The 11,338-nt window shown below is 42.4% G+C and overlaps 1 protein-coding gene across 7 annotated transcripts in view; it reads right to left on the bottom strand.

Moving 5' to 3' along the window:
• ebf2 (EBF transcription factor 2) overlaps positions 1–6,073 on the bottom strand; it is a 43,353-nt gene extending 37,280 nt beyond the window's left edge. For all 7 annotated transcript variants that reach the window (XM_073839742.1, XM_073839745.1, XM_073839744.1 and 4 more), the window contains exon 1: positions 5,673–6,073. In XM_073839742.1, the coding sequence (XP_073695843.1) occupies positions 5,673–5,806 (134 nt within the window). In that variant the 5' untranslated portion in view covers positions 5,807–6,073. The remainder of the gene's footprint in view (positions 1–5,672) is intronic.
• Positions 6,074–11,338: the final 5,265 nt, after the last annotated feature.

The raw sequence follows: 11,338 nt of genomic DNA on the forward strand, positions 1-11,338 counted from the left end.
GCCCCCAGCCTGAGACAGGAGGTCCTTCCTGACGGGAATCTCCCATGGAGAGCCGTCGAGGAGGGAGACTAGGTTCGGAAACCATACTTGGGCCGGCCAATACGGGGCTATTAGCAGCAGCCGTACTTGGAACCGGCGCACTCTTTCCAGAACTCCTGGGAGCAGAGCGATCGGGGGAAAGGCGTACAGACGAAGCCTCGGCCACGTCTGTACCATAGCGTCCAGTCCGAGAGGAGCTGGAGGAACTAGAGAGTACCAGAGGGGACATTGCGATGTCTCTCGAGTCGCGAAGAGGTCCACCTGAGCCTGGCCAAATTTTCTCCAGATCTGCTTCACCACTGCTGGGTGAAGCATCCATTCCCCGGGCCTCGGCCCCTGCCTCGACAGGACGTCTGCTCCCACATTCAGATGTCCAGGAATGTGGACTGCTCTCAGGGAGAGAAACTTTCCTTGAGACCACAGGAGGATCCGGTACGCCAGCTTGAACAAGGGGCGTGAGCGGGTCCCTCCTTGATGGTTTATATAGTACACTACCGCAGTGCTGTCTGTACGGACCAACACGTGGCGGTTTCTTAGGTCTGGAAGGAAACACTTCAGGGCCTGGAACACAGCTAACATCTCTAGGCGATTTATGTGCCATGAGAGAAGATGAGGGCTCCACAGGCCTTGGGCTGAGTGGCCACTCATGACCGCTCCCCATCCAGTGAGGGATGCGTCCGTCGCTAGTGTAACACGGCGACACGGAGTTCCCAGAACTGGACCCTGAGAGAGGAACCAGGGTTTCTTCCACATAGCCAAGGCACGTAGGCAGCGCCGCGTGACCTTGATCTTGCGGAATGGATTTCCCCTCGGGGAGAACCCCCTGGTTTTGAGCCACCACTGTAGTGGCCTCATGTGCAGCAGTCCAAAAGGTATCACGTTGGATGCGGCTGCCATAAGACCTAACAGTACTTGGAACTGTTTGACAGTGAGTGACTGGCCTAGCTTGACCGCATTTGCTGCAGTAAGGATCGACTCGATCCGAGCAGGAGACATACGTGCCTGCATCGTGGTCGAATCCCACACCACGCCTAAGTAAGTGGTCCTCTGTAATGGAGAAAGTACACTTTTCTTGGCGTTGAGTCTCAACCCTAATTCTTTCATGTGAGCGAGAACAACACCTCGATGTTGAACCGCTAACTGCTCTGAGCTGGCTAGGATGAGCCAGTCGTCTATGTAGTTGAGTATGCGGATGCCCTGGAGTCGCAGAGGAGCCAGAGCAGCATCCACACACTTTGTGAAAGTACGGGGAGAGAGAGCTAGGCCGAAAGGAAGTACCCTGTATTGGTAAGCTTCGCCCCTGAAAGCGAACCTGAGGAACTTCCTGTGTTGAGGAAGGATGGAGACGTGAAAATACGCGTCTTTTAGATCTATCGTGACAAACCAGTCCTCGGACCTGATTTGTGACACTACCTGCTTGATAGTGAGCATCTTGAACTTCAGTCTCTTTACTGAGCGGTTCAATTGCCTGAGATCTAAGATGGGCCGGAGCCCTCCATCCTTCTTGGGAACTATGAAGTACCGGCTGTAGAACCCGGATTCTCTGTCTTGAGGAGGGACCACCTCGATGGCCTCCTTCCTTAGAAGAGTTTCTACTTCTTGTTCCATTACCAGACCCTGCTCGGGGTTCACTACGGTTGGAAATACCCCGCTGAAGGGTGGCGGCTTGGCGCCGAACTGAATGCAGTAACCCTTTTCTACAGTCTGCAGGACCCATGTGGAGACATTCGGCAGTAGTTTCCACGCTGCCAGAAAATCTACTAAGGGAACCAGCCTCTCGAGACTGGCTTCTGGATTTGTTTGAGGAACTAGCTCGGGGACCTGAAGCAGCGAACTGGCAGGGAGCTCCTGAACTAGTTTCTCTAAGGACCCCCGTGGGGGTTGCGTACTCTCTAGGGCCGCTACGTTTCCGGGCGGAACAGCTAGATGATGTTCGCGGGAGATTGCCGCGCCCTGTAACGCTGGCAGGGTTAGCTGACAGATCTCCTGAGGGCCGCGAGGGGGTTCGGTGGCCACACTGAGTGGCGCCGAATAGACCCCCTCGAGAGGGGCTGCCCTCATTGGCCCTGGGCCATAACCGTCAGGGCCGTTTAGCCGAGGACCTCTTCGACTGGAGGACGACCCTCAGGTCAGGCCTTTTGTTAGAGGCCCTCGGCTTAGAGCGTTGCTGGCCCCGTCCTCTAGGTCTGCCGACCGGAGGAGCGCGAGCGGCAACGCTCTGTTTCTGTGCCTCTCTGTACGAGGAGCTCGTTGACGGCTGAGGCTGCTCCCGTCCAGCAGCCTCAGAGGAGTAAACACGGCGAGGGAGGTATGTCCTGAACGCCGCTGCCTGCTTCCTGGCCTCCTGGTGCCTGGCGACAACTGTGTCCACCGAGGCACCGAAGAGGCCGGAGCCGGGCTCTATTGGGGCGTCCAGGAGCGTTGCCCTGTCCTTGGCTTTTAGTGCGGACAGGGACAACCAGAGATGTCTCTCCGCGGCCACCAGGGCTGCCATAGACCTGCCCACAGCACGGGCGGTCTCCTTGGTGGCGCGGAGGGCGAGGTCTGCTGTGCGCCGCATCTCTGATATATTAACCTCCTCGCCGTCGTTAAACTCCTTCAGCAGATCAGCCTGGTAGGCCTGAAGGATGGCCATGGTGTGAAGACATGAACCAGCCTGACCTGCTGCCGTATAAGCCTTGCCCACCATGATAGAGGTGTTTTTGAGTGGCTGGGTGGGCAAGGACGGAGCCTTCAGGGACGATGCCGAACCGGGTGCCAGATAGCCCGCAAGCGTCTGTTCGACCCGTGGCATCGCCCTATAACCGTACTCCCCCGCACCCCCCACGTTAGCATAGCTCTCAGTGGGGTGGTAGAGACGGAAAGAGTACGGCTTCCCCCATGATCTAGAAACTTCTTTATGAAGATCAGGGAAGAAGGGAAGGCTCCGTGTGGGGGGTGCTGACTTTGTCCGCAGGAAGCGATCATCTAGTCTGCTTGCCTGCGGCTCATGAGTTTGTTCAGCGGGCCATGAGATGTTTAGTTTGGCTACCGCATTAGTCAGCACCTCCACGAGCTCCTCGTAGTGAGGCGTACGGGGTGGCTGTGGTGTTTCCTCCAGGCTCTCAATATCCACATCAACCTCCTCGGAGGAAGATATGTGGAGCTCTGGGATCTCCTCTGGGGGGGAAGAGGCCGCGGTGCGGGCTTCCTCATCCAGAAGGAGATCGCTCGCGCCGCTGAGTGAGGGAGGAGATAGGGGGTCACCCGTCTCCAAACCCTCCAGCAGGTCGAGCTGCGAGCCCCACGAGTGGCGACGCCGCTCCGCCTCGGCGGAAGCGGGGCCGGACCCGCGAGGCACGCTAATGAAAGCCCCCTCCTCGAAGAGGGCTTTCCGGGAACGAAGCAACCGCAGCGGTAAACGTTCACACTGCGGACAGTCAGCCTTTTCGAGGGCTGACTGTGCATGCTCCGCTCCCAAACACACCACGCATAGACTGTGTGTATCCCCACCAACTATGAAACGTTGGCAGGGAGGAACACACCTTCTATGCCTCTTAACAGCCACCAAACTCTTTTTAGGTTGTTTTGAAGCCATTCTACTCAAATAAAAGGTGTGCAAACTGGCACAAAAAACAGCAGAAATGGCAGACAGACAGACACAGAGCGCTCTCGCTGAATGACAAAAGCTGCCGCGGGCGTCAAACGCACGTGCTTTATACTTCCTGGTCGATGACGTCATCGCGCCGGTGACGTCACTCCCGTCATTTCATTGGTTGTAAGACATGATTCAGAGTGCGGCCCGCCAATGGCGTTCCCCATAGCGTTTCTAGACGCGGCTCGAGTTCCCGGAAGGGAACCTTTAACATTTGAAGAACCTTTCTGTTTTACAAGAGGTTCTTTGTGGCGAAAGGTTCTTCAGATTATAAAAAGGTAAAAAATAGATGGTTGTTTGAAGAACCTTTGACTGAATGATTCTTTGTGGAACCAAAAATGGTTTCTCTATGGCATCACAGTGAAGAACTTTATAAAGCACCTTATTTTTTAAGAGTGTAAGTTCAGTATAATTCATAATGCATGCTTCTGACAAATACTTCCACATTTGAAGCTACTTTCCACTGAGTACAGTAATAAGAACACTTGTGTTTGAATCATAACTTAGTCTAGCTGAAAACAATATTTTAAGCCTAAAAAGTTTTTGTGAGCACATTGTTACAATAAAAAAGAGAGAGAAAAGCCTATGTAAATTAGCAGTTGTCTATTTCAGGTTGTATTAGTTACTCTCACCAATTACAATTTCTTATATTTTTAACATTTTAAAAGCTAAAGCGCTCTAGGTCAAACGTTTGTGTATCCGATATCAGATGAGAAGTTCCAAAGTACAAAGCACTTTTTGAACCACCCAAATTTAGCCAACAAATCAGGTTTTCAATGTTGCTGTTCATGCTCCATTTGATAAAATAATTAAAACTGACATTATACAATAAAATTCGTCACAAGCGTGATAAAACTATAATAACTATATACACTGGAGTTCAGAAACGTTTCACAAATGCAACAGTGGCCTCTCTACTTATGTTATATTGGGGAAAAGCAGATCTAGGCCGTTAATATAGATTAATTTAGGCTATAGAATTATGAAGTGAAAAGAAAACTGATTGATCAAAACTTACACGTTTAGTGGCAAACAGTAGATTTGTTTGTTTTCGTTGATATTAAAATACATCAAAATTGTCTACTTTTAATTTTTTGATAGTGAATTCCTAAGATTAAGATTATTAACTTATGCATAGGATATAAAAAATCCGATGACTAAACATTTTCTTAAAGAATATTACGCTACTAAGAAATGAAAATGAGAAGAACGCCACAAACAACCGCCGTTCAAGTGACGTGCTCAAGCGTTTAAAGTAATATCATGATGACACAATACGGGTTTGATTGTATTGTCCTGTTTGCCTCTTTCATTCGGCTCGTGACTCTGTCACCTCAAGCTATTGAGAGCACAAGAGCACAAGAGCACTAAAGGATGAGCTCAGAAACTAATCACCGGTGTCACTTTACCCTCACCGCAACCGAAGAGCCTGACCTGTTGCTAGCTATTTTTACAATGGAATAGAAAACGATAGGTAATTTACTAATAGAAAGTAGCTTAATACTAATTCTAATAAAAATATAAATTATATGAAATAATAATAAATAAATTGAGTAGACAAATATTTTTGACAATACATTCGTTTAAGTCAGTATCTTAAATTCATTGCTCTTTTGGATGGTGAAAAACGCTTTGCTGTTTCGGCTGTATTTAGAAGACTGGATAGTATATAAATAAAAACTTTCAGATTTAGTTTGTGTTTGTAGACATTAACAAATAAAAATAAGGTAACACTTTAGATTAGGTAACACATATTCACTATTAACCAAGAGTTTTCCCACAATAAACTCCCAAAATAGCTGCTTATTAATAGTAAGGTAGTTGTTAAGTTTAGATATGGGGTGGATTAAATGATCTAAAATATGGTTATGGTCATATGTGCTTTGAAATACTACTAAACAGCCAGTATACTAAACTGCATGCTAATAAGCAACTAATTGGTCTTTAAAATAAGAGTTACCAAAAATAATTTAGTACGCATCAATGTAGAACATCCTACCTCTGTGCCGCTATGTTTGCATCGATAACGCCGACATTCCGCACCCAAGAACGAACAGGATCCATTTCTTCTTCAAAAGTTCCCACTTTCAACCCAGAGCTGTTTCTTATTGGGTGATCTTGACTCACAAACATTTACACCAAATTTGGAACGACAAGACAACTCTTGTGCAAAAGCACTAGCCTATAACAAAGTCCAAATATTCTGGAAAATCCGCTTATTATGCACGTAGAAACGATCCCAATTTTTAGAATACCGAAATTCTCCGAAATAGCCCGTGAGGTACTCCGTGGTTGTCTTTTTTAGAAGTTTTTTGGAAACTTGCTGTCTTGATGTAGATTTGTCCTTGTTCGAGACCCATTCAAACTGCAGTCCGCTCGGCGCTCACCTGTTCTACTGAAGCAATATTCACTTCCCAAACAACGTCTCTCTCAAGATGGCAATTAAAACATCCTTAAGATGCACTGAAGAGGTTGTGTGCTCTGCTACCCTGTACACTGCTGAGGATGGATATCGGACCCGTTTAAAACCATGAGAACGTGATGATGCTGAGAGAGTCTACTGGGACCCGCGGCATGAATGGGTTGCACCGCCGGATCGAAAAAGAGGAGGGGCGAATCCGTATTTGGAATATTGAAAGTCCTTTTTTTGAATTCTGTTTGTTGGAAGAGCCTATATTCAAAGAACAGCACTTAGAAAGTTTTTTAATTTTCAGTTGATGTCTGTTAGTTGGACTATGCTAGGTAAAGCACATCAGTTGCCAAATTAGGCTACTACAAACATCATCATTGGAAATTAAATGAAAACTGAAAGAAATCTAGCCCAATTGTTGGAGTGGATTTACAATAATTGGCAACAAAGTTAGACTTGGCCTACTTTAATAAATAACTACACTCTTAAAAATAAAGCGATGCCATAGAGGAACCATTTTTGGTTTCACAAAATGCCATTCAGTCAAAGGTTCTTTAAAGAAACATCTCCATACCTTTTTATAATCTGAACCTTTTGTGAAGGCTCTTTATGGAACCATTTACACCAAAATGGTTCTTCTATGGCATCGTGAAGCACCTTTATTTTTAAGAGTGCTTATATAGGATTTATTATTTGTTTTATTTGTTATATATAGCCTAAAATATTTAGAATAGTCATCTAAATAAAAAAATGTAAGTAAACGCATCTATTACAAAGAAAAACGAATAGTAAATGAGTTTGAACGACTGACATCTGCGGGTAGAAAGCGGCAGACGGCCGAAACAATGAGATTTTTCTCAACTTTTTTTAGAGCATTTCCTCTCTGTAAGAAGAAGCTTTTCCATCCTTTCTTGCTACTGGATGGGGTTATTGTCTGTGCGTGGGGCTCAAATAACTAAACAATGAATGTGAGCCCCCCCACCAAACACACACACACCACCACCACCACCACCCGGCTTATACCAACCATCTGCCAGCACGCCTCGGAGTCAGCTGTTCCCCCTATTATGTGACCTGTTGCGGAATCCATGCACACTCCTGCTTTATAAATCACCAGCCACTCTATTACCGCAAAATTGTATTTCATATGAAAAAAAAAAATTGTAATCGACATAAATATTTCTTGGGAAAGCTGCCGCACCCGTGAATGTGAAGTTGACTTTCAAAATGAAAACTGTGGGGAAAAAAAGCAATAAAACGAAAAATAAACTTGTGTCACTATTATTGCGTGAGCATTAATAAAAAGCTTTGTAAAAACGATTTGCATTTAATTTTCCACGTTTACCTTTTCATTTTAAGACTTTAATTCACTCGAGATTGCAGTGAAAATGAAAACTGCATTATATTTTTCAATTTGTCAGGGAAAATGCATTGTCACAGTAAAAAAAAAAAAAAAAAAATTTCATTTTCAATTTTGGCACATATTTTCCGTATAGCTTTTTATAATGATAAATAATAATAATTGCTATAAATAAACTGATTTTCATTTTTAGAATTAAATTGATTTATTAAAAAAAAAAGCCCAAACCCCATCGAAGGAAAACAAACTTGATAAAGATTTTGCGTGAATACGCGCATATTCACCAATTGTCAGTGTCTTAAACTCCATTCATTAACTTGGCGTAAATTAAACACATATACTAGCCTACAAACAGAGCATTTTTGGCCGATATATTTCCTTCTAAGATTGGAAGGGCGTGATTTAGGATACAAACATTCTAATTTCCCCACATTGTAGTAGCCTATTTTATGATTGCTTATTACTTTATCATAATGTATGTCAATTTAAATGTGGCAAATCTCTATATTCAAATTTCCAGAGATAATGTTTTTGCCAGCAGGTGTTTATTAGCTGAGCGTTAAACGTGCAAGAACTGCATACTTGGTAGAGCTCTCTGTAGCTTGGTCTATTAAATGTATTATTTTATTGAAACTTGTTTTAAATACTTTGATGATTTATTGGTCTTCTTAATCTGGCGTCTGAGAGGAATAATAAAGAAACGTGCCCCTGTTCGGAGAATGGAGCACAATTAAATCTTAGTGACTTGCAGATTAACTAGAATAAATAACATTTCAACGTGTCTCTATGGTTGTGGATTAATAACGTGGCAATAAAGAATTATATTAATGTTTTGTATGGTTATGTTTTCCCATGCACGTAAATATCTAATGAGGCTGTCAAATTCCTGTCTAATTCCTAAGAGAGTATTTTTGGAGTTAGGCTAAGGAGGTGCTATTTGTTAGCAAATATAATGTCTTGAGGGGAGCAACAACACGCTGACTCTAAGCTGCAGTGAGCTAGGCTATTTAATGCCAAAAAAAAAAAAAGGAAACAGGCAGCAAAGTTATCTTTAGTTAGGCCTATATTATGCGCTCATTTAAAAAAGTTTACTTGATGCATTGGTGCATGCAAAAGTGATTATTTTGGTTTAACTAATTTATATTTCAACAACCTAACAGTCTTAATATTTAACAAAATATCTCATGTTTCAAAACAGGTACAGCTCTGTAATGTTACATTTTAGGTTATGTAAAGAAATTTAGACATTGTTTTTTATCTTTCAAAAGCGGAATGCTCATTTAGACACACATTTTCATAGACTAAACCTCTCCAAAGCTCTGAACACATCGACACCATGCCCTCAATTAGACAAGCTGTGTAAGTTCACCAGCTCTTATGGATTTTTCATATACTGTAATACTTTTTACAATAGCCCACATTGTTTCAAAACAGCTCTACAGAAATTCACAATGTTAATGTTTTGTTGATATCTATAATATATATCGCTTTTTGTGAGTATAGGCTACGTGTAAAACAGTTTTTACATTTAAGTTAGTAATTCATCTTGGGATCATACTGAGGATATCTGTGAGATTGTTGTGCTGTAACATCCAGATGTAGTGACAAGCCTAATAAGTTCTATTAGATGATGTGTATTGCTGCCATGATTAAAATGACGCATATTGACTGGCCCTAAAAAGTTTAATCGAGAGTAAATTTGAAAGTCACAAAATAGCCTGCTTATACTTATATAAATAGCAGCTTAATTAGTTATAATAATATCTATAGTGAAAGACTAATGAAAAGACTATTTAATATTGTGGAAAACCGAGTTCAAATAGGCAAAAGTAAGTAATTAAGTAAAACAAATAAACAATATTTCATTTTTGTTATTTTTTTTTTTTTTTTTTTTTTGGTAGGCACGTCGGCAACCGAGCCTTTTTCGATGCCTCGTTTCTCGGTCGCCATAAAGGGTAAAGCAGGCGTATTATTGTTTATTGTTCACTAATTGTATTCAGTTAGAGAAGTATCTAGTATAAAGTCCTTATGTCCACAATGTGTACTTAAACTCAAGTATTGAAATTGGCAGATACATTACATCACTATGACTCACATTGCCAGAACTGTCTCTGGTGCCCCTTCAAAAATTACACCCCTGCTGCATATCTGACCTTGTTAAACAGCACATGCTCTGCACCCTAGTGCCTCCACTCACTCATTCTTACTAGTCTACATCTCCTCCAGAAGCCTGCGATCGGTGATTGAGCGGCGCCTCGTGGTACCATCGCGGAGAGGCATAAAATCTCCGCCGAATTTCTCTGACACTATTGAAGAAACTGCTGAAAACGTAGGGGAGAGCGGGGCACAACCTGACACTTTTTGAATTTCGCGGTTTATATAAATCCACATGGGGTTCAGAGTACAATTTTTATCCACGTTGTTTTCACACTTGTCTAGTACAAATATATCGCTTTGTTTCATATTTACAGTACGTTTTTCGTTATTAACATCAAAAAGAAAGGAAGTGAAACGTAACAACATGCCCCGTTGGTGAGGTACATTGTAACATATTTTTGGGTAACAGTTTCCATGGTGAATATACAATAACATGGCCTGTTAATGAAATATGGAAACTGCTCCTGAATATAATAATTTCTATTCCTACATGCAAATCCTTCCCAGCTATAACACCAAGTAGCAGTAACATGGGGGGATTCTGGCAATTCTGGGGCCTGGCCATTTTTTTTTTTAACGTGGGCCAGTCATATTCTTATATCCACATTAATTTACACTTGTCTAGTACAAATGTGTCGCTTAGTTTCATAATTACAGTGTATACTTTTTTTTCGTATTTACCTCAAAAGCCTGGAAGTGAAATGTGACAACATGCCCCCTAGGTGGGATACACTGTAACATCTGAGGGGCACGTTGTAAAATCACCATATGACAGCTTAACTATTAGACAAACTAAACTATTTCGCCAATAAAATACAACCATTAACACTTTCAAATAAAATAGTAGCGTTTTCTTAATAATTAAAAAATAATCTATTTTTTGGAGTTTGACAACTATGCTTGGGACGGCCCTGATCGCAACTCACAGCTATAGCCTACAGTATAGTTCAAAACAACGTGCGCAAATAGATTAAAATCCATTAAGGTAAATGGTGTGAATGACACCGCTAATGTCATAGAATAGCATAGTTTAGTAATAGCAGGTTACAACTTTCCCCATCTGCGCAACTGGACTTTAAAACCGGTTAGTGTCTTCTGCTGGTTAGCGAAGCATTACCAAACTATTGAAACAGATAAATAATAGATTGGAGATGAAAAAATAGCAGGATTTGTCTCATTTTAAATGAATAATAAAAACTGAGGCCAAAATTTTTTTTACTTCAGCCAAAAATCTACTTTTATTATAGTGAAATGAATATTCAGCAACATCTTCAAAAGATTTATGAAAAATTATATGTCTGGGCCCATATTCACAAAACATTTTATCTTACAACAAAAAGTTCTCCTAAATAGCAGTAAAAGTTTTTAGCTAAGAGTTTTCTCTTAAAACCTATTCCCAAAGCTGCTGAGACCAACTTTTACTAAGAAATAGAGAGGAATCTTAAGCTAAGAGTAAGGGCGGGGTTGACCTCGTTGCTATGAATGATGTCAGCATGCTAATTAATTATGCACACAGGGATTGGCTGATAGGGGAAGGGTTACTTCTTGCCCAACAAGGATATAATCAATGTAAAATTTGGAGTTGGAACAACCTCGAAAACCAATAAAATTGGTATGTGTGCAATTAAATACAGAGTGTTTCTGAAAAGTTTAAGTTCCGAGGCAGATTGCCAGCAACAGCTATTTTAGGATAGTTGGGATTTGGTCTTAGTGACTATAGTAGTCCTCTTCACTTCTC

The sequence above is a fragment of the Garra rufa genome, chromosome 5 (assembly GCF_049309525.1).
Source record: "Garra rufa chromosome 5, GarRuf1.0, whole genome shotgun sequence".
Lineage (NCBI taxonomy): Eukaryota > Metazoa > Chordata > Actinopteri > Cypriniformes > Cyprinidae > Garra > Garra rufa.